This window comes from Pundamilia nyererei, unplaced genomic scaffold (genome assembly GCF_000239375.1).
Source record: "Pundamilia nyererei isolate P.nyererei 1_Seehausen unplaced genomic scaffold, PunNye1.0 scaffold00024, whole genome shotgun sequence".
NCBI classification, from domain to species: Eukaryota; Metazoa; Chordata; class Actinopteri; order Cichliformes; family Cichlidae; genus Pundamilia; species Pundamilia nyererei.
This window is the reverse complement of record NW_005187425.1, coordinates 1904369-1931329: the sequence shown is the minus strand read 5'-3', so window position 1 is coordinate 1931329 and position 26961 is coordinate 1904369. Positions and strand designations below refer to the sequence as shown.

General features: G+C 38.7%; 2 protein-coding genes across 5 annotated transcripts in view; both read right to left on the bottom strand.

The window, feature by feature from the left end:
* The window catches only part of wapla (WAPL cohesin release factor a), a 25813-nt gene extending 3165 nt beyond the window's left edge, over positions 1 to 22648 (bottom strand). For 2 of the 4 annotated variants that reach the window (XR_001290308.1, XR_001290309.1), the window contains exons 1-20: positions 22254 to 22648; positions 21224 to 21637; positions 20355 to 21063; positions 18976 to 19274; positions 18642 to 18775; positions 17397 to 17492; positions 16012 to 16173; positions 15323 to 15459; positions 13815 to 13926; positions 12843 to 13073; positions 12235 to 12346; positions 12014 to 12111; positions 11634 to 11710; positions 10989 to 11164; positions 10546 to 10661; positions 10211 to 10426; positions 9311 to 9512; positions 7754 to 7842; positions 7558 to 7653; positions 6330 to 6585 (exon numbers count right to left, since the gene is read on the bottom strand). Coding sequence is in view for 2 of the 4 variants with exons in the window: in XM_013909438.1 (XP_013764892.1) it covers positions 6520 to 6585; positions 7558 to 7653; positions 7754 to 7842; positions 9311 to 9512; positions 10211 to 10426; positions 10546 to 10661; positions 10989 to 11164; positions 11634 to 11710; positions 12014 to 12111; positions 12235 to 12346; positions 12843 to 13073; positions 13815 to 13926; positions 15323 to 15459; positions 16012 to 16173; positions 17397 to 17492; positions 18642 to 18775; positions 18976 to 19274; positions 20355 to 21063; positions 21224 to 21611 (3516 nt within the window). In the remaining 2 variants the exon portion in view is untranslated. Of the gene's footprint in view, positions 1 to 5107; positions 6586 to 7557; positions 7654 to 7753; positions 7843 to 9310; positions 9513 to 10210; positions 10427 to 10545; positions 10662 to 10988; positions 11165 to 11633; positions 11711 to 12013; positions 12112 to 12234; positions 12347 to 12842; positions 13074 to 13814; positions 13927 to 15322; positions 15460 to 16011; positions 16174 to 17396; positions 17493 to 18641; positions 18776 to 18975; positions 19275 to 20354; positions 21064 to 21223; positions 21638 to 22253 lie in introns of those variants that run through there. The other 2 variants (XM_013909438.1, XM_013909439.1) reach the window with 2 other exon arrangements.
* A 3141-nt stretch (positions 22649 to 25789) lies between these two features.
* The window catches only part of LOC102207276 (serine protease HTRA1A-like), a 28412-nt gene continuing 27240 nt past the window's right edge, over positions 25790 to 26961 (bottom strand). The window contains exon 9 of the mRNA XM_005727364.2: positions 25790 to 26479. Coding sequence (XP_005727421.1) covers positions 26311 to 26479 — 169 coding nt within the window. The 3' untranslated portion in view covers positions 25790 to 26310. The remainder of the gene's footprint in view (positions 26480 to 26961) is intronic.

The following is a 26961-nucleotide window of genomic DNA, read 5'->3' as shown; positions in this document are numbered from 1 at the left end:
AAAAAAAAACAAAATAATATTGTTAGAGACAGAGACAAAAATTTTGCTTAAATCAACAGTCCAGTCCGCTCTTCAAAATAATTAATATACCTCAGGCCAGCTCTGGCCAGCTGAGCAACACCAAAGGGCCTGAAAAACAACAGAAGAGAATTAAAGTGCATGATAGCAGAAATATTTCAAAAGTTAAGAAGGAACTTTCTTTACAGCATCTTACCAAGTCAAGAACAGTCTGGAGGAGGGAGGTGTATCATTGTCAAGGTCTACTACCAAGAGATGCCATCATGGAAATGAAAATTCAAAAAGCAAAGAAACATCATGTGAACTTCTGAATAAACAAGGCCCGCTGAGATCAGATTGGAAAACATCTACAGGAGTCTGCACAGTTTAATTAAATTAAAAATTTAATAAAAATAACCTTTGAACAGATGAAACTAAGATTAACTTGTACTAGAATGATGGAAAACTACGGAACTACGGAAACTAAGGAACTGCTTATGATCCAAAGCATGCCACCATTATCTATTAAACATGGTGAAGGCAGTATTATAAGCATATACAGCTGCTCTCTGCTCGACCTGACGTTCAGACTGAGACAAATACTCAAAAACTGACAGGACAAAACCTGCAAATGAATAATGATCCAAAACGTATAGCAAAAGCAACCCAAGAGTTTCTCAAGGCAAAGAAAGCCCAACAGAGAGTGCTTCTCAGTTATTAAATACAAAACTCTATGAAGAAAGAATTTTAAAAAACCAACAGCAACTGAACGTGGCTGTAGTAACGACTTAGAGCACCTCGAGGGAGGGAAGGAAATGCAGAGTTTCGACCACGAGTTTAAAAACCAGCATGATTTTAAAATATTAAAACATTGTTCAGTTTGTTGTCCAGTTCATTTTGAGCCCATGAAAGGGGGGACAGTAACAGTAACAGTTAATGCAAAAATATTTGTAAAACCCTTTAAATTAAAACTCAGTCTGCCCTTTAATCACATCTTGATTGAAGGTGCAAAACTTCAGCTTTTGTCCAAAAAATTATGGACCCAGCTGTACCAGAGAACCAGACCTGCAATATACTACCATAAAAATTCTGTTTCAGTGCAGTTTAGTTTGCAGACTAATATCTGCTGAAAAAAAAACTTCAGTGCCAGTTAAGTAAATTACTCAAGACTCGAGTCATTTTTAAATATGTAGATCTTCAGTAGGAACCATTTGTCTTGGGGCTTATGCCACATTAATACTATATTGAGTTTCAAAGCTCTAAATAACATTCCCACCAGCTTCCAAGTTGTAATTACAACTGGGAAACTCAGAGTTTTTGGAAACTCCAACTTAAAACTTTAAAACTGCGGAACTGTGTGAAAGCCTGTCACAGATGCCTCACCAAGTACCCCATTTGGGGTAATTAAAGTAAAACTCGCTACATAGTGTTATCTATTAACGTCCTGACCTTTTTCTGTGAGGTGAGCACTCAGAAGATGAATCTTTTCTTTTTTTTTTCCATGAACTCATTAAATAAAAAATAATAATAAAAGAGATCTATTGCCAGTCTTATCCTTTAATTACATCTCAATGACATTACTCTTGTACTACTTCTTAAGGAAATGTTTGAAGGCAAAACTTTTGTTTTTGGATTAGAATACTTCAAGTATTTCCTCTTTGCCCAAACACCTCAGTTAATCTTCAGACAAAGGTAGGGTGAGTTAGTTTGTATCCTTGAAGAATTAAAACTGTGAAAACACGCATTAGAAATGCTGTACCGATGTATTAATAAATATATAAAACCTCTGAAAGCAGGAGTCTTTCTAAAAACATTTCTTCACCCACATAACTGTCATGAGGAGCACTTGCAGCTGCACAGACTGAGGAGACGAACGAGTCTGCACGTTCCCATCTGAGTTTCACGTGTTGGTGCACAGGTGGTACGACGATTTCTTCATGTGACAGCTTGATTTAAGTGAACAGGGGCGCTAATGGTCAGCAAAGCATCAACAGAGCCTCTTCATAAATGTTTAACCTACCTCCGGGGCACGCGCAAGCACGCATGCACGTGACTGCATCAGTGAGACCAGCGCGTTGCTCTCTCCAAAGACAGCAGAGTTCTTACAGCTCGAGGGGAAAATCCTTAGACAACACCACTGATGAGAAGATACTTGTGTGTGTGGGTGTGTGCACTTTACTTCAACCATTCAGACACTGCGATCAGAGGCTGAGTACTCACACCACCTAGTGGCATTACGGCCTTGAATCCTTTTGGTTTTTCCTTTTTGTCAAGAAGTTGTAAAAACAAAACAATTCTTGCACCTGCAAGCTAATCACCTATTCACTCCCTCCACATACAACAAACTGTGAGATAAAGCATCAAATGGAGCCGCAAGGAGTCCAAAAAAAAAAAAAAAAAAAAAAAAAGCTGCATTTTGCCGAAGTAATTCCCATAATTAAAACCGCAGAAACCAGAACACAGCGGTTTCTGAAAATCTAAAGCAGCCTGTGCGCAAGGGGAGATGCTGAAAAGACAAACGAGTCAAGCCAGGAGGAAATGTGGCCAGATATGGAGAGGGATGAAAGAATGAATGCTGGGAAGGGGGAAAAAAAACAAAAAAAAAACAAAACAAACAAAAAACAGTTGTAGTTGCTCGCCGTAGGCTGCGCAGCCTCACTGAGAGGGTTTGGACTGACAAGTTGGAAACGTTAATCTCATGCCTCTGCATTCTCCTTTTCCCCATTTTTCTCCTCCCTCACATTCACCAACAGCGGAGGACATCCTACGAATCTTGTTAAGCTATTGGAAATGCTGCGTTTTTCCTCTTTGTTTACTCATCCACTTCCTTGCCACATCGATCATCACAGAGGGAATGCTCTCTCTGCCTCTGACCTCCCACTACTGAGAAACTGCCATGAAAGCTATAATGTACAGCAGGCGGATGAAGGCAGAGGTGCCCATTGTCTGCAATCATGCGTTTTAGAATTTTAATCTGCTCTTCTGCCTGCATCTAATCATGTATTTGCATGTTGGGCAACAAAACATAAAGACATAATTACATGTTATCTGTGCAATGTTTACTCAACATGTTTCCCTGTCTTGACAATTCCTGACGCTTCACATTTCGAGGCAGCGTTTGTTGAATCGTGGTTGACACAGCTGTCGCCTGTATGAAATCAGTGTTGTCAGATAGTATATCACTACATTCCCCTCGTTCCCCAAGCTATTTGTAAGTTTGACTCTTGGCTAGCAACTGCAACAAGAATCTTTTGTTTCCATTATGCAGCAGTCAGTCAAGCTGAGGGGCCACGTTCACAAACTGTCACCGCTGAGTGCTGTTAAGTATAGTGACCATGCTTTGGACTCTCACTCTATCCCAGCCAGTTTGTCAGGGATGAGCGAGATCCAGGGGGTTTTGCACATCCACGCGCACACAGGCACAAACTGGGATACAAAGTTAAGCATTCAGCAGCTGCTACACATACATGAATACAAAAAGGAAGCTAAACACCACTTGTGTTTAGTAAAGTGTTCACCTCCCGTAGCTCTGAATACATAACATTTTTTAACTTGCTCAGAATGAAAGAAAACAATCGAAGGAAGAAACCACATAGGGAGTGTACTGAAAGTAGCAACTTTTTTTTTTCTTTTTTGAGATACAACTATTTACATGTAACCAAAGACAATGTCCTTGAAAGGGGTACAAACATTTTTTTCCTCTTCCTGCAATTTTTGTTTTTAAAACAACTCAGAAATATTGTATAAAATAAAAATATCAGCTTCAGGGGAAAAAAGTAGTCTAAGCATCTGAAATGTCCATTAACTGGTATGTACAGGAGTATTTACATTCGGACCAGATTTTTTTTTTCTTTTTCTCAAAGTGATTAACAGTAAAATGCAGTTGCAGTTCTGTTCACTGCAGCCCTACAAAGCAGATAAAACTAACGTTTTTACAGGTATGGCTGTCATTCAAATCAGTGATCGTACATGTGAGCAGTACAAGACAGAGGCTTTTCCAAGGATCAGGTCAACATCATTATCAAGGCTTAAATGACACCAATATAGAATAAATAAATGGGAGCTTAATGCATGTTATCCAATGCAAACATATCATGAGCAAAAACATGAAGCTGCTTGTGGCTGGACACAGGAAAATATTAGACTCCCCTAACCAGTGTTGGTCAAGTTACTTGAAAAAAGTAATCAGTAACGAATTACTGATTACTTCCCCAAAAAGTAATCTCATTACTTTACTGAATACTTATTTTCAAAAGTAATTAATTATTTAGTTACTTTTTAAAAACACGATTTACAACCTGAATAGGTGATAAAGCGATAGATCTTTCAGCCCAATTCTACTTTTTCTGCATAATCCATCATACAAAATGTTATCAAATGGAAAAGTCTCTTTTTAAAACTTGTTTTATCAGTTTTAATCTTTTAACTTTATGCATCAAGCAAAAATTTAATTATATGCAACATTCTCTGACTGGAAGAAATTTTTTTAATATTTAAACCTATTTTCTGCACATTCCAGCACATAAAATACATTTTTTTTTTGTGTTTACACTCACTCTTTCAAATAGATGCAAGTAAAACACAGCAGAAAATAAATAAAGTCAAAGACTCAGCGGTCCTGTTGCTCTATTTTCACCTGTAAAGCAGGAGTAGGGTAGGCGGAGGTTTACCCTGGTGCAGGTGTGCCGCAGTGGTCAGTGGAAGAATCCGCGAGTTTCTCTGAGAGTTTCTCATTACGTCGTAGCTACTCGGTGCTTGCTTGGAAGTTTAGGGGTTTTTTTCGCTGTAAAAAAAGTTTTCTTCCCACGCACGATGGACGCTAATGTTTTTGTCACTTTTTATGGAATCAAACTCAAAGTAAGGTCAGTACTTCCACGCTTTAAACACTGCACGCTCATACTCTCTCCCACACTCAATATATGATCCATTGTTGATCTGCACACAGCTGTTGTCACGAACGTCGCACTCGCTTACGTCACTGTCATGAGACATTCTTGCAAAAAAATCACGGTTTTAGTAACGCAGTAACGCAGCGTTCCTACGGGAAAGTAACGGTAATCTAATTACCGTTTTTGCAATAGTAATCCCTTATTTACTCGTTACTCGAAAAAAGTAATCGGATTACAGTAACGCGTTACTGCCCATCTCTGCCCCTAACCCCATACCACTTATGTTGATCAACATGTGCATAATATTTAAGTGATTGATGTTTAAAAACTACAATTTAAGCATAAATTTAGCCACTCATAGATGTGCTGTGCCCAGCCACACAGCTGTATCACAAGGGGTGGATTATAATGAGCCGATGTTGGACACAACTGGGATCTCATTACGTAGGCTTTGCATTTTACACAAGAGGAGAACGCATTAAATTAAATACATTAAAAATAACTTCATTACAAACATAAAGGAAGCACAACAATCATAATTTTGAGTAATCCATCACGTTATACCAGTGAGTTTAAATGCATACTCTAATTACACACGGGTGAATTAAATGAACTTTAAATAATCTAAACAAACTAAAATGTGAGCAAACAGACAACGGCTGAGAAGAATTCTAACTTTTAGAAAAGTTCGTAATTTTCCGAGTGCCGTCACCAGTCAAATAACGGACATCCTATTAAAAGTCAGTATGTCACGCAGTCCTGATTTCTTTAACAGTAACTCATAATTTTGGTAGAGAAATGCCCTCAAGGCAAAAAGAAAAATCTAAAAATATAATGAGCCAAAGCCTACAAAAATCAAGCTCCCAAAAATTACTCGGCACAAAATGAAAAGCTTAGAAAATAAGCTAGAAATTCGATTTCCCTTAAACATTCAAGCCAATTGCAAATGTGTAAGTCAATGGGATTTTGCATTCAAAAATCATTCCATACAGGTTTTACATACAGAGACATCATTCAAACGTCTGTGAAAATGATTTCATGCTAATCTATGATTTCACCCTTGGCTTGGACGTGGACACGCACAGAAGAAAATGTAATGATCCATAAAATTTGATTCAGTGGTTCACACTCCAGCTAAGCAGCCAGAAATCAAGACCCGGCAGCAAACGGGAGACTCCTCCTCAGTGGCCTGCTACCGTCACACATCTCGGGACGATGTGTGAAGACGTCTGCTTCGTTTAACTTTCCGCGGATTATGGGGATGTAGCCTCGCGTCTGCCCGATTCTCACCTGAGGATGAATCTGGATCTGACTCTAAATGGGCTGTTAGCCGAGTGGAACTGAAGTTGTCTGCATGTCTGTCAGCTAGCAGGGCTTTGGTTCGGGTTGTGCTCCAGACAGGGAGTGAAACTTGTGTATATCTGTATGCGTGTGTTTACGCACATGTCAGTGTATGCCTTTTTTCCCCTCAGAGTTTAGAGTGATCGCAACATCTGCTGATCAGGTGAAGTCAAGAGAATGCTGCTAAGACTCCAATGGCCCCTTGTGGCTTCTAATGGGTAGTGGAGAACAAGAGTAACCTGGAAACCGTTTAATGTGCAGTCGGAGTAAGAGCTCGATAGTTTGCTGTCTGTTAACAGTGCTCCAGGTAGTCGATGACCCGTGAGATGGACTTCTGTCCTGTGGTGCCCATTGCACACTGTGTGGAGACAAAACAGGAAAAACAAAAACAAGTGTGTGAGGATGCCAACAACTTTACTTGTGAGGTCTCGATGCAAACACTGATGATAACAGGATGCTTCTGTTCAAAGGGGATGTTTATGAAACAGATGGTTCCAATCTTCAGCTCTGACAGGATGTGTCACAATCAAAGCTGCTGCAAAACACACATCTGTGGCGTGGTAGTGCTAGCATCACAGGAATCCTTGAATTATTTGAAAATTATGTTTTGCAAATTTTATCATTTTGATTATGCCTCTTGGACATAAAAAAAATATTGAATTGTTAATAATCTGTTGAATACATTTAGTATTATAAAGAAGTAGTACTTCATAAAAGCCAAGTGCTACTATAAGCTTTTTATTTTTTGGAAGATGAGCAACAATCAGAAAGGCTTTCATTTATTCATCTTTCAAATGTTTTTAATTCCTAAGTGATTTCATTAATAAACAGAAATAAAGGCTCAGCATTTCACTCACTTTCTAGGGGGTTCTGAAAGGAGCTGAACTGAGCTATAGAAAAACTGCAATTATTTGAAACTAAAAGGGAAAATGTGGTATTGTACAGAATTACTGGGCCTCAAGAATGTTTATTTCATCCAAGCCACTTCACTGCACAAAAATGTGCTTTTGCTCAATGGGTCCAATTAAACGGCTTTTTGTATCTTCAGTTTAATTTGCCTGAAGCCAAAGATTGCATCAACACTGAGAGGCGTTAGGAGGAGGGGGAAAAAAGGACGAAGACCTTCAGTGTCAGTATTTTCACTACACTGTCACTAAAATATAAGTATTTTTTTGTTTGTTTGTTTTTTAAGAAAAACACTTTGATTTGTTGAGCCTGTATAATTCATCATTATTTACATAACTGTAGATCATTTTAAACTTCGTCAATCTCAACATGCATCATCACGTAACACTGATAACAGAGGGCTGATCTGAATAGTCACACTCACAGTGAGGTTCATGAAGCTCAAGAACTTCTTCAGCATTTCTGTCATGATGGAGAAATCTCCTTTAGGTAGATTTTCTCTCACAGTAGTCACATTAATCTGAGGATGGCAAAAAAAGGAAGTGAGCAACAACACATATTATAGATTTTTTTTAAAGATCTGGACAAAACAAAATGTATAAATCTGCACCGGTTCTTACCTGGCTGCCCTGACAGAGGCAGCCCAGCAGCAGGGCTGTGTATGAAGCAACAATGCTGTCCTCCATATGCTTGCCTGCGTGCTGCAGAGCTGCAGTAACCACAAAGGAGAAAGACAAGGTTTCCCAATATATATTTAGCTGTAATTCACTGATCAGCTCACCCAACACTTCTACACAGCATTAAAAACAATGAGTCCATGATGTTCACAAGAGTAACATTAACTCCTGTTTTACAGTGCTCATGGAGGTCACATTCAAAAGACTAGCAAATAGTAAAGAACAAAGGTTTGCATTTCGCAACCTAAACTTCAATGGAGTTGCAAAAACTAATCAACTGTAACAATAGCTGGACACAGGTTTCATTATTCATTAGCAAAGCCTGTTATGATGCAAAGCATGCGCTGTGGCAGAAACTAACGACGCAGCTGAGAAAAGCATCAAGGCTAAAGCTAAACAGATTAAAGTGTAGAAGTCAATTTGCCAAAAATCATGGCAGCACTCTACATCAAAGCCTGAGAAGAACATTGAAGGCAAAACAACAAGAGCTGTTGATCTTGCATGACAAACTGACACAACATCACTCAATGACCAGAGAAAGTATGGTGGAGACTTGTAACAATCCCCCCCCCCCAGATATACTTATGGGGTTCCCATGTTATTTTCAATAAAAATCATTGTTTTGTTTTTTTTAAATGGCATAAATAAATAAAAACTAAGAGCAAGCAATTTGAAAATTATGTGTTATATTCAGGCTTTTATAAACAAGCTTAACTTGTGAAGACAGCACTTTGATTTTTCTTTCTTTGGGAAAAAAAAAAAAGTGATGCAGCGAGATAAAATTCTACCAAAGACACAGACAGAGAATAATCAATGACATATTTTTAAAATATTGGGTGGATGTGGGTGTGCTGGGTGGGGAAAACCCCACTCGGCACACCCACACACGTCAATAGGGGTGCGACCTGGCCATCCTAACCCATAGTAATTTAAAGATCAGGAATCTACGAGTTCAAAAAAAAGAAAAAGTTTTCTCCATGTCGATCTAGAAGTTTTAAAACTTTGGGAAACATTAAAAAGAAAAACTGGAAATGTCATCTCAAAGGAAACTGCCCTTCCTTTGTCTGCACAATTTCTTACACAGCTTATACACAAAACTCAGAATTTTAAGATGAATGGATTAATAAATGAAATTATTCCCATTATGGATAAATGTTGTGAATCTACCCCCCTCCCTCCCCCCCCCAATCATTTGGTGTGTAAAATTCAGCGAGAATGTCATTTGAAAAGCCAGAACTGAGCAATGTTGGATAAATTAGTTTTAAAAACAAGTTTTTGTTATTGAAGACAAGTGTGGTCTCCCTTAATAGCCTTATTAGAGATTCGGTTAATGAATTCTTAATAGGGATATTTTTCAAAGCTTTATAGTTACTGGTATCTTCATCCTTATTGCAGATATTATTAACTCATGCTTAAATTGAGTCAGCATTTATTTGGATTGTAATTTTACTCAAAGCTACAAACAGCTCCTCTTATATGCACAAACCCCAAAATATCTACCTTTATTTAAGTCCAACTCTTCATCCTCCTCTTCTTTCTTCTCGGGTTGGCTGTCATTTGTTTCGGATGCCACCCACTGGATCTCTCCTGATGTCTCTTGCCACTCTCCGCTTTGGTCTAGTGCCGGTTTGGGGGCCTCACTGATGAGGTCGTCAGTCTTTGCCTCAGCCAGGATGGCAGCACGCTCCCTCTCAAGGAAGAGCTGGGATTCCAGGGGAAATAAACAGATGTGAACTCCAAACACAAGCCAAAAAACAGGAGCCAAGTAACACAGCAAATTTTTCATAATTCAAAGGGAATAAAAGAGTGGCAGTTTAGCTTGACAGCAAAGGTATTTCATCTTGGCAAAGTTAGGAAGCAAATAGGCATGCCAAATACTGTGAAACTAGCCTGTAATACTTGGGCATGAAAAGTAATTTTGAGGTTAATTGCCATTTTTTTCTTTAAAAGTTTCCAGACTTTTTGAAAATCTGCAAGAACTCTGGCTGAAGTGACATTGATTAAAAAAGAAAAACCTAAATAAAAACCTAATTTTGAAATTTTAATCCACAAACAAGCAAGCATTTACTTACACTTGCTTATTACTTAATACTGTGAGCAAACATAGAGGTGTGCATTTAAAGCAGTGAAGAGATGTTTAACACTCCCGAGAAAGATGTGTTACCAGGTAAATGAGTGGTTCACGAGTTCTATGATACAGACAAAAGAAATTGCAACACAACACCCAATCACTTTGTTTCTGCTTAAATTAAGAATAGGAAAGATGTATTCAGCTCTTTAAACTGTATTAAACTATTGTTTTGTGGGGGTTTGGTTTGTTTTTTTAAACAAAAAGACAAAAGAGAGCCACATCCAGTGACTGCTAAAATATTGATGTATGAGTTCTGGCACAGTTCCTACCTTCACCAGGGCAGCCAAAGCACCGCAGGACTTGGGCTTGTCAGCCGTATCTGCCTGAGTCTCAGCTGACTCTGCCAATGTGTCAGATTGCGTTGGGTCAGCAGGCTGCATGAGGCTGTCTTCCAGACAGGTGTCGTCGACATTGTACTCCATGTCCACCAGACAGTGGCGGTTTCTGGAGCTGTACTCCACAAGGTTAATTAGTAGACCCAGACCCTGGTATACACCACAGAATACACAAATGAGACATTCACATACATACATAAACTTACCAAACAGCGTGTCAGCAACTGTGCCGTTGCGAAGATGTTTTCTGTTGTTGAAGAGAACCTTACCAGCACACGCACGTCAAATCGCTGCTCCTGGGGGATGTAGCGTGGGACTTGAAGGACACAATTTAGAGCAGTCACTATTAGCTGATCCTGTTCACCCGTCTTAGTGCTTCCCCACTCTGTAGACAAAAATAACCTTATTATTAACCTCTGCTCACACATGTCAACATGATTCCCTGCTAAGCACCTGAATATTATAGCTCACGGTACAGACTATAATCATACAAGATACAACTGAATTCTAGCTGACCACATTAACACGAATATATTCATTTTGTACAGAAGTACACAATGAGCCATTTCATCTTTGTATATTTATAGAACTACAATCCAAACAAAAAATCTACAGTAAATTGAGTTTTTGCAGTTTTCCATAAATAGTATAAGAAAAGAAAAAGGAAATTATAATTAATAATATTTTTCTTTAAGGTTATTAATGAGAATACCATTGTCATGGGTAAGGTTGAGCAGCACTCCAATAACAGCCCTCATACAGTCCTCCACCGCCTTTCCCACATTTGTGAAGCTGCAGTGAGGCAGTGCAGCAGCCGATGAAGACAGAGAGGTGTTGTTTAATGCCCTGCTGTACCGCTGGATCATATCCTCACAGTATCGCAAAGCTCTGATAAAAGTAAGAAAAAGATATTGTTGACAGAAAGTAAAAAGTGACATAACAGAAATAAAGAAAAATATTAAAGTGCAGAGTGGAAAGATAATCCTAAATGCAGAAAGTGCAACGAGCTTGAGCACAATTGATCTTCGATATACTGTGTTCATGAATGCAAACTAAGAAGAATCCATGGTTAAAACTAAGATGTAACTTTTGCTATCAATTTTAGAAACCACAGACCTGGTTATCGGTGTGGTTACCTTTATCCAAATCTATTATCCTAGGATTATTTTTATTTGCCCTAATGTTGTTTTTGATGGGCATGAGAAGCTTTAGAATTGCCCCGAGGTGATGATGAGTAAAATGATCTTACAAAAAGTAAAAGAGACAAAGTGAAAAGGACCTGTTGTCACGATAGCCACTGTGTCCCAGTATGTCTGTAGACAGTCAATAATAGCTGTAAGCAGTAGCTGGTGCTCACCTGGCAGAGGAGACAATAAGCTGAGAGTCTTTGTAGGCAATCAAGTAACTCTGATTTTCAGGGTTCTGCACTGTAACCTGTTGGCAGGAGATGAAAGAGAAATGAAATCAATAGAGGGAAAAAGTACACCAAGAACCTTGAAAACAAGACAAGAAACACAAAATTAAGGGAGACCCTTTATGTTTAGCTCGGAAAGCTGAATGGCATTTTAAGATCTAGCTGATAAAGACACATTCAGTGCTTTAAGCAGAGGCATTTAATCGGGTAACAAAAGTCACCAGCCAATTCACAGCTTAGTACTCAATTACTGTTGTCCTTGAGGCTCACTCTAGTGTGACTTTGGTGCAAGAGAGAATCCAACTTGACAGAACTGTACTTACACTTTCAAGCACTCTCAGGCACCTCTCAGCCCCCCATAAAGATGCTACAAGGTTCTCCTTGTCATCCTCTTGGCTCAGGTTGTCAACACACTCTTTCACTGTGGCAATGCAACACACACGACATGTGGCAATTACAAACCATGACAAACAAAATCGTTGCATAGGTATACACATATGCAATGTAAAGCATGGCTTTGAGCACATTAGTATCCAACACCCACCTTTGTCAACAATATGGTCCAGGCCTCCCAGTAGCCGGAGCTCCTCTTTGAACCAATCACCAGCTCTCTTGGAGGTTAACGACAGAAGTGTCTCCATGGCAAGGTGCCCTGTCTGCAGGGATAGAGGACAGAAGCATGTTTAAAAAAACATCACTGGAATTTTATGTATGCTTGTATTACAAACCCACTATTGTAAAAGTCATCTACACTAAAACACACATTTCCCCCCTAATTAAGCTTGATAAGAAGAAATATAAACCAGTTCACCAAGAAAACATTACTAGGTAGTAAAGCATATGTAATATTAATGCTGTCATTTTATCAAATCAGCAACTTTTCTGACTGAAATATTGTCGATCAGTTGTGACAGGTCAAAACTGACAGCTGAGCTGCAGTAAGATTAGTGTATTTGCATGCAGAAGGGGGTGCATACAAAGAGGTCAGACAGATTATATTTTTATGAAAAACCTTTCCATTAAAGTAGTTTAAAAATGTACAGTGTTGCTTATTCAATAAATATATGAACAAGAGACTGTGGTTACTGATTAAATCCAAGATTCACCAGTTATGTGATGATGTTATGATTTCTTTATTGATGGACAACCTACCGTGATGTTTTCTAAGTCAAGGTGCTTGTTGTGCACAGTCTCGCACAATTTCCTGATCTTCTCTTTGACCTTTGCCATCTCCTTTGCTGTGAGCTGATCCTGGTGACCCGAGTAGTCCTGGTCTAGTTCCAGCAGCTTGATCATTAGCTCCAGACATGCCCTGTCCAGATCCATGTTAAGACGATCCCGGCTCAAAATGTACATCAGTGCAGCCGTGCACAGAGCGAGGTTCTGATAAAATGACAGATCAGGTTTTACAAAGGGGTGCAGGCAGTGTAGATCATATGGAGAAAGCTCTGGATCAGTAAGAAAAAGCTTATTGTGTGTCACTTTCACTACATAGTTCTCAAAATTACAAAATTTATACTTAGATATATATATAAAAACAACATGAGTTGATTCAAAGTGCTATTCAGTCAAGGATTACAACCAGAATACAAAGAATATGTTAAAAACAGCACCAAGAGAAAAACAGAAAATACACACAAAATAAATAAATAAAATAAAGATTAAGACAAACTGACATCAAAAAAGGTCCATCCGGTCACAAATACTGCCATATCATAAAAACATAATACCCACCACAAGCTCTTCGCTTATTTAAAGGAAAGACTAATATATTTTAAGACACTACATTAACAACAGAAAACCTACTTGTTGAGCAAAAAATAAAATCACAAACCTATTTATACGTGTGCATATCTAACCCTGGGATGTCATTTGAATAACTACTGAGGTCTCCTTGCACTCTTCTTGCATTTTGATAATTTAATACCGAAGAAACAGGGCTCGTGATTCAACACTTCATCTTAGATGGAAAAGTAATGGTTCATGTCACAAAATAAATTGTGAAAGCACAAGTTATGCAAACATTGTGTTACCATCTGTCAAAACTTCAAGGGAGATGATAGAAAGAGATTGTGGCAGGAGGTGACAAAAAAATAATTAATTAAAAACAAAACTTTGACTGACCGGGTGTTGTGGAGCATCGTTGAGCATTTTGAAGACCTGTGCGACTTTTCCTCTTGCCCTCAGGTGCATCCTGAAACTGGGCATGGCACACCGTGTGGCCAGGCTGATTATACTGGAGAAATGAGGGAGGAAAGTGGAGAATAGAGGGAATGTTAAAGATAGATTTATGACAATGAAATCAGCCTACTTTTAAATTAAAATGTCACAAATGGCAAACTAAAGAAATATAGGGAAATGTTTAAAGACTAAGGCCTCAATGTTGCCCATGCTATGCATCAATCCAATGTTCTAATGGTATAAAACAACAACAGCCTGACTTTGGCTTTCTGCTGATGCACAGCATGGATCCAATGCAAGCAATAAATTATTAAGCTGTTTTTCTCAGTGTGAGAAAGAGACTGGGAATGATTTTTTTATGTGTAAGGAAATGTCAGTGTTGACTTAAACATCACCTTTCTAATTCTGTAACTTCATATATCACAAATTAAAAAAATGTCCAATTTATTCAATAGGTAGCAATAAGTAAAAACAAATAAATACAAAAAAAGACTATAGGACAAAAAAAAATACAATGTAAAACTAATTTAGTTTATTATTATAGTTAATTATAATTTTATCATCATCATCATCATTTCAACTCATTATGATAGTTATTTGAAGCTCTTCAGTCATTACTTGACCAGTTTGATGTACAACATTGTAAACATACAGTGAAAACTTGTTGGTGTCCCAGGTGTGAGACACCTTCAGAAGTGCTAATGTTTTACATATATTAGCCCAGACATAATGTAAATATCGGATTGGGTGTGGTGTATGGCCACACATTAACTACCTGTACTGCATTTCTAGTTTAAATTATAATTAAAATCACTTAAATCCTATGAAAACATTGGATAAGAAGTGTGATTTACATCATAGTTTCAATGTTTTAACTAAATGTGATTTTGTTATCACATTTAGTTCATCAGTGACACATGATCAATAATTATTTTTTCATGGTTTCAATGAGAGAGCAATGCTGTGAAAATGAACGCAGAACAATATTAGTTTAATCTTGGATATTTATTTTTTTTATTATTCATAAACGCTGCAAGTGAAAAAATCCCAATTGGAAGTAAAATGTGATTAACAGGCTGAGGCACAACGGTGGAAGGGAGGCGAGCAAATGCAAAGGGACAGAAATGATTGAGAACTTTAGCTACACATGAAGTCTCTGGGCTGGAGTGCAATTCAATTAAAATTGATCATCTGTGCTTGTTTTTAAAGTATTAACTCTGCGTTTTTGAACCTCCTACTACTTTGTTGCAAGAATAATAACTTACTTTATGAATTTTGGTTTTAGGTACTTTTATGAAATATTAACTGGCATATGCTTGTACCAGTCACTGAACTTTGTAAACTAAGTAACATTTAGCAAGTCACAACAAAGAAATTAAAATCAGACCAAATATAGAAATGTTCCTCTACAACACAACAAAGAAAAATTCCCAGCTGGTTATTAAACTTACCTAAGGCATCTTGTGTTGAGCGGCTGACTACTCTTGAGCCCCGTCTCCAGGTACTCAAAATCATCTGTGAACTCTTGATTCTCTCCAAACTCCACCACATCGTTGAAGTGTTTCACATGCTGCACCACAGTATACAGCTGGTAGAAGGGAAATGGGGTTAATTGTAGCTAATTGAGAAGCACTGCATCTGTCCAGACCCTCAAATTGCTCACACACACACACAGCAAATTGCTCACATTTCTAAATTCCTCTATTGGTTTCACAGCCAGCAAAAGCTTCAGGTCAGTATGATCAGCAGTTGACACTGTATGTATATCTATATCAGCAGTCACACTGTGAGGGGGCTCAGCACGACACAGGATGGAGGACCTGGGTTTATAACAGAATCAGTGTGTGGTGACAGCTTAGTGTAGCTGAAGCCATTTAACCTCAGGGGATCTGTGGCTAACAGCCTGATCTGGGGCCAGAAGGCCCATCTGTAAATGACACAAGCTGTATGGGAGTAGCACTGGCACACATCAAATGAATGCCAACCCTTCACTGGCTGAGTGTTTAAAAAGGAAGGGGGGAAAAGGGGGGGCTAGGGGTAATTCATACTGGCAAGCAAACAAAATGTGAAGTAAAAACTGATCAGAAAGATTTATCTAACAACTGCTGTTACTCAGCAAATCTGTGTAACCTGGACTCACCTCCTTGTCTTCTTTTCTGCATTTGAGTGCTGTGACAATATCCTGGTTGAGTCGTGTGGGGATGGTCTCTGACTTAATGACTTTGGGTGGCGGTGGAGGAGCTTTGAACAAGCCGTCATCTTTATGGGAGTTGCTGTCCTTGCTGCTGCTCGATAAAATAGCCTAAGGACAAAAAAGAAGCTGAGAAACGGGGCTCATACCAAAGCAACAAAATCTGTTTAATGACATGTCCACAAGATTTACCACAGCTGAACAGTCTGTTAACCACACAAGTCTTTAATAAGTGCTGTTAACAGATGTCAGACGAGGTAGTGCAAAGTTAACAATAACTTTTAAATCCCAGTCGCCAGACTCTGATTAGCTAGTCTCTAAACAAACATTATTTCCATTGGGGTAATTCAATACAAAACATACAAGCAAACTTCACTTGCCTGGAAAAGTAATTTCACTTGAACAGCAATACTAATTAGAGCAATTAATACAGAAATTGTTGACTACTAAGAGACCAGTAAACAGTATCCTAATATGTGGACATTAAGAACACAAACACAAATAAATGGCGCTAGTTAATAGCATTTGCTTTACATAATAACCCAGTAATAGTGTTTACCCTCTCTGTGCAAAATGAATGTATACACCCTAATGAGAACTTTAAACATACAAATGCACTCTTTACTCACAATGACAGATTTACATTTTTGTTCCAGTTCCTGACAAGTAAACCAAGCAGTAACCTTGCTGAAAAATTAAGACGAGGGAAAAAACTGTGGCTTCTCTTATAGCAATTTAAGTTTGGCTCCAAAATTAATCAATGTGTGATTGACTTGTGGTATTTTAAAATGCCTAGCTTCAGCCATGAAAAGAACACCTGGCACAAAGAACAGATTTAGTCTACATAGCCAACTTCCTCCCCCATAACATCTGATTTTTTAAATAGCTCACATTGACATTTTATTATAGCTTAAAACTGAAAGGCGTGCTAACATTAGCTACAGTGGATTTTGTGCAATACTTTACCTTCAGTACTCAACTGGACTAGACTGAACTTTTGAAGCATTTTTAATGTACTTATCTGATGAGTAATATGGCTTGCCAGGTGGCACAGCCCATCCGAAAAGTTTGATATTCAGTTTCAGTGATTGAAATTCAAGTATTATAATTCTGTTAATAAGCAGATACCCGTGTTTGTGCTTTGCTAGGATCAGCTGATGATTTAGCACCCCACCAACTGGCCTAAATATGGTCTCTACATCAACAAAGTCAACATACCAGCAGCTAAAACACAAATATTATGGCTTCAAAATGCAGGTTTAAGAAGCTAATAGATGATGCCACATTCTGTCCATCTTTTACTAACAGTCTACAGGCAAAATACAGTGTCTTACCGGAGCAGTCTGAGATCGAGAGACTGGAGGCACAGGCATTTCTTCAGGTTCGGGCTGGTTCCAGTGGCGAGCATTGTACACAGCTTTAGCAGGAGACTGAAACACAGCAAGAACTTAAAAATTAGTCAGTTAACTAAACGGATACACATATTTAGTGATTACTAACAGCTGGCATAAGAAAATACTGATGGTGCTTTCAGATTGGTGCATTTCAGTGATGACAGTTTAAAAAAAAAAAAAATTTAAAAAATTACAACAACAACCTATATGCCAATATTTTATTCTCTAAAGAATACCACGTTCCAGCTGTAAATGAGCAGAACTGAACCCATAAACACTGCATGCTGAATTCATGTTGATAGACTAAGACAACAGCAGCCTCAGTGTAGAACACAACAGTCCCCAAGCAGCACAAAACATTTCCTGAAAATGACAGATTGTGAAACTCAATTATATCGTACAAAGACAATGTAGGAAGTTTTGCTGAGGATGTAGAAAGAATAACTACACAGAATTAGTAAGACAGACTACAAATAACCCAAAGCCACTTCAAAACATGATCTAAATAAAGAGAGAAAATGTGGGCATTACACAAAACAGCACAGCATTACAAATCAAAGCAGAGTTATGAGAAAATATGTGCCTGATGAAGAGGTAATATCCAAATCCCCTTCAAAGTGGAAACCCATGCATGCTACTGAACGCACATTTATGGGATTCAAATGAGACTGCTGTCAAAAGTTATTCCCTGGGCATCACAGTTCAATGCCTTAAGTCTCTGACTGTAGTTCTAACCTGCATCACTGCTGAATCACAGAATTGGATTACATAAAATGACAACCATATAAATTTAGTTTTCAGTCGAGCCTCTTACCCGCCCACTTGCTCTATTTTTCTCTGATGCTCTCCTCACTCTCGTTATCTCAGGCTATTTTCAGACAAGCTGGGCATTCTGTTATGTAAATGTCATCTAAACATCAATAAGCCAAGACGTGTCAGACCTGCTTTAAACCCTGGTCAGGAGTAAGGTCATCAAAAGTGCTAGATGACTTGTACTGAGACACTTAGATTGATCAGACTGCAGTTAAAAGGTTTGTGCCTATCCCTTGTCTATGCAGTTAAAAAAAAAAAAAAAAGTCTCATGGGCAAATATTCAAAGGCACTGGATGGCACAGGACAAAGAAAACATTTGGTTGAAAAGCGAGCCAAGAAACACACGGCCAATTTTAAAACATGCTCAAATACCTTTTTGGGTCCACTGAAAATCTTTTTCAGTCCACTGCCAACGTCCTTGGATTTGTCACTTGGCTTCCCTGAGCGTGCTTTCTGGCCCTCGGTGCCACCAGGACTTGAGTCATCGGAAAAGTCAAAGGCATCTGCTGGATAAACCAGATTGTTGATGATTAAAGGAAAAAAAAAAAAAAGCATGAGTTTGTAAATAGGTAGAATATTAACCAAAGTGGGTCATTCAAGCACTTCTAATTTAAAGAGAGGTTTGAAGTTTATGTCGTTACATTGGATTATGCAATAAAATGACAATTACACCAACACCAGATCTGTTTTTAAGGACTGCTTTTACCTGTATTACTGCTAGCATGACTGTCTTGAGAGTCACTGGTATGAGGGCTATCCACGCTGGAGCTCAAAGCAGCTAAGGCTGCGGCTGCCTTCCTGGCCTTCTTTTCTTTGGCTTGGGAGCTCTCATCATCACTGTCACTCTCACTCAGGTCATCAAAGCCAAAGTACTTGATCTTGTAGCTACTCTTGCCAGCTTCTGAACCCTCCTCCCCCTCCTGGTCCTCTTTGTCCTCAAAGCCAAAGAACTCTAGCTTGGTCTCGGTCTTGGTTTTCTTGGTCTTTGTCTGTGTGGGTCTGAACCTACAAACAAGACGAATATTTTTTTTTAGATTATTTTGTTTTGAAGTATTGTGCCTTATGGGATTTTTCAAAGGAGATAGAAACTGAAGCAGGACAAAGAAAAAACTCTTTTGTAGAAACAAAGAAAAGAAAATGGGATTTCAAAGTGGGTGCCTAAAATTACTTAGCTGAGTGAATAGAAAGCTTTTTTGTCAATAAATGTTACTGTTTAGAGACATCTAAAAAACTGTAGACTTTACAATATAGAACAAACACTAATGCACGTTTCTCCAAATAGTTGATGTCAATAGTTTAGTTTAAAAATAATTCTTATCAAGTTAATTCCATATAAATGGCTGACATGAGATGAGATCACACACACAATGACACAGACAGAGCACACATTTTTGCCACCATCTGCCATTTTGACTTGTTAGAGGGGATTTAACATTAATCTAACAAACTAAAGGTTCACTCCCTGCTGCCTCTCTTGCCACTGGTGATTCAATCTGACCTGCCTCTCAAAAGCAATGAAATGAAAGCGCAAGAACATATCAAACTTCAAAGTATGACCCGAAACTTTGAATTTTAAAGCCAGGGACACATCAAGGTAAAGCCCATTCTTTCAGAGCAAAAGTCTGGCCAATACTGTATAACAATACGATACATGAAAGCATAATCTAAGTGCCAATGAAATCCTTATTAAACCTGAACTTCAGTAGCGTCTGCACTTTGTTCCTCAGAATATGAATGAATGACATTTTTATAAGACCCAGTACTAGTGAGAGATGAAGCAAAGTGTGTATGAGCACACAATGAAGTAAGATATAAGGTAGTATGTATTATTATATTTAAATTACTAACCTACCACATGATGGCTGCCTTATGGTATCGTGTATACACGGTAATAAATATTTAACCTGAAAATATTTACTACAAAAACAAAATCTTGAATGACACAAGAAAATATACTCAAGTCACCCATCTATGTAATTAGCAATGGTGGATAGGCTACAATTGTTTAAATAAGAATTCAGAACATAGTATTTTGAGAATTCTCCCTGCAATGTGGCTTTTAAGACACAGAACTATCAGCCTTACCTAGTAGGTTTGGGTGGTGGTGTATCTGATTTCTTCTTCATCTGCCCTGCTTCTCCAAGGTCAGCTGGGGGAGCGAGGCTGACCAGTTCGTCAATGCTCCGCTCCATTGAGTCCTGGATGGTGACATTGCACACTGACAGGCAGGAAGGGTGGAGAACCGTGTAGTCCCGTACCCTCCCACCACCCCTTCCCACAGGCTTGGCTGCTGTTTTAGCACTGGCAGCAGTACTACTTGCACCAGCAGAAAGGGCACTGTTGTGCTTATCTTGGGCACTTTCACCATCAGTGGACTTGTTGCTGTTACTTTCTGCAAGTTCAGACGATGATTTGTCAGGACGGCCTGGCCGCTGGTATTTTTTACAATTTGAGGCCCTCAGGGTAAATGGGGAAGGGGGAATGTTGTCCACTGGCTCTGGTGGGGCCTCCGCTGAAGGCTCCACCTCTGCACCTTTCATTTCATCTGACAGCAAGCCATCACAAGAAGATGAGGATTGGAAGTCCCTGCTACCACCTGGCACATCAGTGAACAGTTTAACAGATGTGTCTATATTAGGAGAGGAGGAGGTGGACCTCTGGGAGAAGTTCTGATCATCAGAGAGGACTGTGCTTGACAAAGAGGTCCCCCATGCAGGTTTCTGGCTGCTCTGCAATTCACTTTTGTACCACGGCTGGTTATTTTTACCTACTTTCTCCTCTGTTTTTTGTTTGCCTTTGAACAAAAGAGAAGATACATGCAGGTTTGTTTAAACAAAAGACAGGAACTACTATGCTTCTATAATAGTTAGAAATCACTGTAAAACTTAAATAAGCAGGTTAAAATAAATTTGGATAAGGAGTTAAAAAAATGCATGGAAAAACTGAAAACTTACTCGTGAATGTGGCTGTTGAACATGCAGAGGACTGTGCATAAGTCACAACAGCGGCTGTCCCAGTGCTTTGCACTGTGGTGGTCTTTGTCACCTCCCCTTCAGCAACTTTTGCCTGCGACACGTTGTGGGAGGTTACAGTCTTGGACTCTTCATCACTGTCAAAGCCAAACGGGTCTTCCTCACTATCACTGTCCTCAAGCCTGGGCCTTTTGGGGACCTCAGAAACGTCAGGTTTTAACAAAGGCCGTTTGGCTCCGAGCTGAGCCTTGTAGGTGGTCTCCCCCCATTTGGTGGTCAGAGTGGGCTTTTTATTGGAAAAGACCTCCTCAAATTTCGAGTTAGCCTCCCCACCTTTGCGGTTGTACGTTTTGCCGAATCTGGATGTCATGTTGGCTGCTCTATGTTACATATTCCCTGTGAACAGCAGCAGAGACAATAAAACATTTACTATACCAATAGATCATCAAGAACATTATAATCTGCGCACTTAAATTGATACGAACGACTTAGCAAAGGAGTGTTTAAAAAAACATAAAACAAAAACAGGCTGTAATCGTCATGAGTGGTTTGGGGGATGTTATTTATATTAATCCGGCTAAGTTATGTTTCAGCTGTTGGCTGGTAGCGCACAAAGTTAGCATAGCTAGCTCAAGCGGTATAGCTTTCCAAACCATCATCGGTAAATGTGAGCAACACGACAGAAAGCTTGAACGATTTAGAGCAACTTTAATACAATTTGAAACTCTTTACCTATCAGCACATACTTACAGGACAGCTAAGTACTGTGTTAACTCTAGCTCAGTCAGCCCCTGTTTGTAAAGTTAACTACTATAAAGTTAGCCACTAGCCATTAGCTTAACATGGCTAACTATGCTAACGTAAGTCTGTTTACATTTCTCACCTGGCTGCCTCAAATGTCAGAAACCTTGCGTTTGAAACAAGTTTTAGTCTTTTGACGTAATGGTCTGAATGGAAATACTATGGTGCAGAAATCGTCCGTAATTACAAATGAGTAATAATGCAGTGTTACCTTTTAACTCCAGCGAAAGGCTAACCGTCCGCTTGTTTTTTTAGCCAGCCGGCTAGGCCTGATTTCCCACTCGCACACAAATCAAGCGGGTAAAGTCCGCTCAGCAGAGTACAAACACCATTACAAAGACATCTCTATTCCGAATATGTCCACGCAGCGATGCTTATCAACACAGAAATGCGTACTTAACGCATCGGTGTCTGTAACAGTCTATATATGGTAGATAATCCGGACTTTTTGCATTTTGTAGTGCTACGGACGGCCATTAAAATATCCCCTCCCTCCTCGATGCTTGGCAAGACCCTCATGTAGGGGGCTGGTCGAAGGCAATCGACCAACCAGCAACAGGAAAGGTTTCCTGTGCGTTGAGACTTTGTGAGCAAACGCGACTTCGATTGGTTTAAAAATTAAACCAAAACAAACAATAGGGGGCGCAAGAGGACCACATTGGTTGGGTTGAACTTGAAGACGTGCCAAAGAGAAGCTAAATGAACGGCCGTGATCGGCATTAGGTCTATCCATAGACCTTCTATGGGAAAGAACAGACGCAAAATTTTAAAAAAAAAAGGTCCACTCAATATTCGCATCGGTCCACTCAATTTATACAACATTTGTGAACAGCTTAAAGGGTCTAATTTCCGAATCGAATCTTCTTCTAATGAAACCCTTTACACATGCAATACTGTACAAATGTCGTCAAATTCCACCTCTCATTTATATTTTTGTGTTTTTCCATGGAAGTATGTTTTACTACATTAGCAGTGAGTTTGGATTGTTTTTATGCTGCAAAATTAAACAGTTATTTTTCATTAAACAGATGCTTTTCAGTATTGCAAGGCAGGTCTGCATTCATATTGTGATACATTTTGACAAGATCATTAACACCGCCGGGTTGCTGTGTCTGGTCTTTGCATATATATTGTTTCCTATTTCTTAAGGACATGACTTTCAGTTACTGTTCATTTAATGTAGGCAGTTTTTAGGCCAGCCATTTCTTTTGTCCTCCACTTATCCAGCTTTATCAATTTTTTAGGACACCCTTGACACTATGTTGAGGTATGCAAAGTTTTCAGCAAATAGCTCTTTGAAAATGAACGTTATGGTTCAAAAATACAGTTTTATGTCTGTTGAACTGTGTTATCTTTCACAATTTTTAAAGGTTCTATAAAAAAAAGGGAAACAAAAGATGTTTTTGTGACCCGTTGCTCGTAACAAAATGCCCAAAGTTACAGTTTAAAATTATGTCTTGGCAAAATTGTCTAATATATGAAGATAAACACTGGCTGTTCCCTGCCCTTTTATGTTTGAAAGACCTTCAAATAGCCTGAAGAACTCATGAAGAAAAGAGTAGTGGCTCGAGACTTTTGCACAGCACTGCTGAGCCTTTTTAATTTTATTTTTTGGACCCAAATGTAAAAGTTCGTTGTGTTGAGGATGTGTTTTAATGGGGCCACTTGCAATTATGTCTCAAACAAAAAGGCACATGATGGCTACACACACTTAGATTTAAGTGAGAAAATTAAAAAATAAATATTTGAAAGAGCCAATGCTTTAATCCAGGAAAAACAATCTTCTGTAATTACTTCAAATTAGGATACTTAAGGTAATACATCCAAACAGGAAGAATTCCAATTTTCACAGTATTTTTATCTTGATTTTCATATCAGACACATGGAAGAGTGTTATGTTACTTAAATTCTTCTAGTTGTTTTCTTAGCATAACATAATATCTTACACGATCAATATAAATGTTGTTGTATGCTGCCAAATCTGATTGTTCTATACCCAGTGGAGTGAATTTTTAAACACATCCAACATACTGTAAACAGAAATCATGTATATATCACCCACGCTGGCACTAGCCTGGGGCACAGATGGTGTCAAATGAATACATAGTTCGTTCCAACAGCCTGGGTCTTCAGGGCCAAGTGGTCCCAACTGTATCAACACTGAACTGAGCATTATTCATCCAGAACAAACCTCACAACATCTCCTTAAAAGCATGAAAATCTTTTGTGGAAATGGCTGGCCTCAGTTCAGAAACAGCAAGACACTAATTTCCCACAGGATCCGCCTGAAATGTTTGAATTTCAGATGGATCCCACCCATTTCACTTAATGAAAAAAGTAAATAACACAAATAGTGTTAATATAATATTGTGATTGGGAAACAGCTGTCACACTAATTAATCTCCTGATATAAACTACAAACTGTCAACATAATACACTGACATATTTTTTAGTTTATCGGAGGATTCATAGACCACAATTAGCCAAATGTTTAGTCACTTTGTTTCCCGTGATTATTTTTGTAACATTTGGACAAACATAACATGGTTGATCATTAAGAGGCAGATAGATGAAACCTAATTACAGTTAAACATACAAACATTTGTATGTATTTGGGCCAGAAAAGAGACAGTCAGTCCACATCAAAAGCCCAGAGGTGGTGAGGTAATACGACCATGTTTGACTGATGGTTCTGAGCTCAGGTCTTGGCAATCTGGCAGTCATGACTTCATTAACGAGCAAACTTTACAGCTCATTCAAATGCACCGTATGTATTCTGTAACCTCTGGATGTTTTGCAGTCTTGGAGCAAGTGAGTCACAAACCTGTGGCATCGCCAAGTGAAATGCAGACATTGAATTTCAATGCTGAGTGTAACATCTGTCCAAAATGTTCACAGCAAAGTTGGATTTTTAAACTAGAACGACAGACTGCAACACTGAGACAAATCCATGAGATGGCAGCAACACTGCTTAGTGCTTATAAATGTAGTATATGTCATTATCAAATGTATTAAAATGTCCATTATGTCATTTAAATAATGTTTAATTACGTTATACACCTTTGGGCTACTTGACATTTGAAAGGATGACTTTGTAATATAGCTTCCATGTGCTTTGTGTAAATGGAAAATTGGGCAGTTGGCGAGATAAAGCTCCACAAGCTATTGGACACATGGTCTGCAATTTAAAAGTAAAAACTAGGAAGCCGACCACTGCATGACAAAATATGTTCCACTGTCATTTAGACTTACTCGTAAAGCTGTTGAAGTGCAATTTTATCTTCTAATACATGCAGCATAATAGACGGTGCGTTTGACTTTGTCTTGTATAGCTTGAAGCTGCAGTTGCAGGTCTCATGAGGTTTACTTCACTATATGTGGTAAACAAAAATCTCCACCAAAACATTAAATGTATTTATGCGAGCCCCACATCTGTGACCACTGCATCATGGGTCGGATCTCAGTTTGGCTCGCACTCCTGTCTCTGAGGTCAGTCTGTGGAGACCCTGTCCCAACAATCACACCAGACCACTATCAAGCCCATATGAAGGCAATAAAAGCAAATTTAAACCAGATCCCAACACGCTCTATGTCCCTCTTTCTGTGTGCATATGCACGAGAGAAATTAGTTACTGATTACTTTTTTCAAGTAACTTGGCCAACACTGTTTATGTGTGTATTAAACTGAATGAAAGAGAGCTGGAAAGAGCATTTTTTAAAAGGCAGTAAGCAGAGTGTCAAAGCAAATGGAGGTAAAAAACCTTTATTTTCTTCTCCAGTATACATCACATAAACAACAAAGTATTTCTACAGTACTTTAAAAAAAGGGGGGGGGGAGTTTAGAAAACAACAATTTTACAAATATGATTTGCTCAGCAAGTCGCTTAAAATTGCTTCAAATTTCAGTCAGCCTGACTGAGCAACAGTACATTAAAAAAACAACAACAACAACAACAAAACGAGTAAGCAGGTGAAAACACTATGCCAATGACTATTTTTTTAAGGTTTAAGAACACACAGTAGTAGCTTTGATCAAAGCATTAAAGTCTAAACATGAGAACACACAGGGAAAACAAAGTACAGCGCTGCTTTTAAAGCATCCGTACAGTCATTCCATTCAAGGCAATGCCAGAATTTTCCTGGATGTGAGGCACCACCGGCCTTTGGCCACAGGGAGAGGGTGCGTCAGTAAAAAACCCCTCCGATATAAGGTCCACTGTTGATAAGTAAAAGCTAGCTCCAGCAACTGCGGTGTGATTTCTGGAGGGTCAAGGGTCAATTTCAATGGGAACAACAGTGAGGATGGCGTCTTCATTGCCACGGCGCACAACCACTTTTAAGGTGTCATCTCTCTTGATGGCGGCGCTGACATCGGTTGCTGTTGAAATCCTGTGGCCGTTGATCGAGATGATGACATCATGCTCTTTGAGTCCAGCGCTGGAGGACAGAAGAAGAAAGGATGATTGAGGGGTTCATAAATGGAAAAACATGTGCGAATAGGATGATCTTTGTTTTCTGAGCCCGGCTATTCTAGTTGAGTTTTATGACATCAAGGCACAGTTTTAGCCTCTGAGGAGGTGTACAGATGTTTATCAAGTCCAGCTGTTCCATGTCACCTTCTATCACTGTATACACTATTTTTTTGTATGTTGACTAACAAAGCACAAAATACTGTAAAATCATAGGAACGTAGGAAATAAAAATATCAGTCCACTGGTTTTATCCTATTGTTAATAAATCCCATACCAATCACTGAACTGATTGTTATTCTTTATTTCCACGTATATGAACTGAAGCTTATATTTGGTCATCCTCCATTGTGTTACATTTTAAGAAAATCTGTGATGTTTTTAAATGAATTAAATTAGCTATTAAAGTAATCTGAATGATCAAATGAAATAAATGTTCATGGGTGTAGA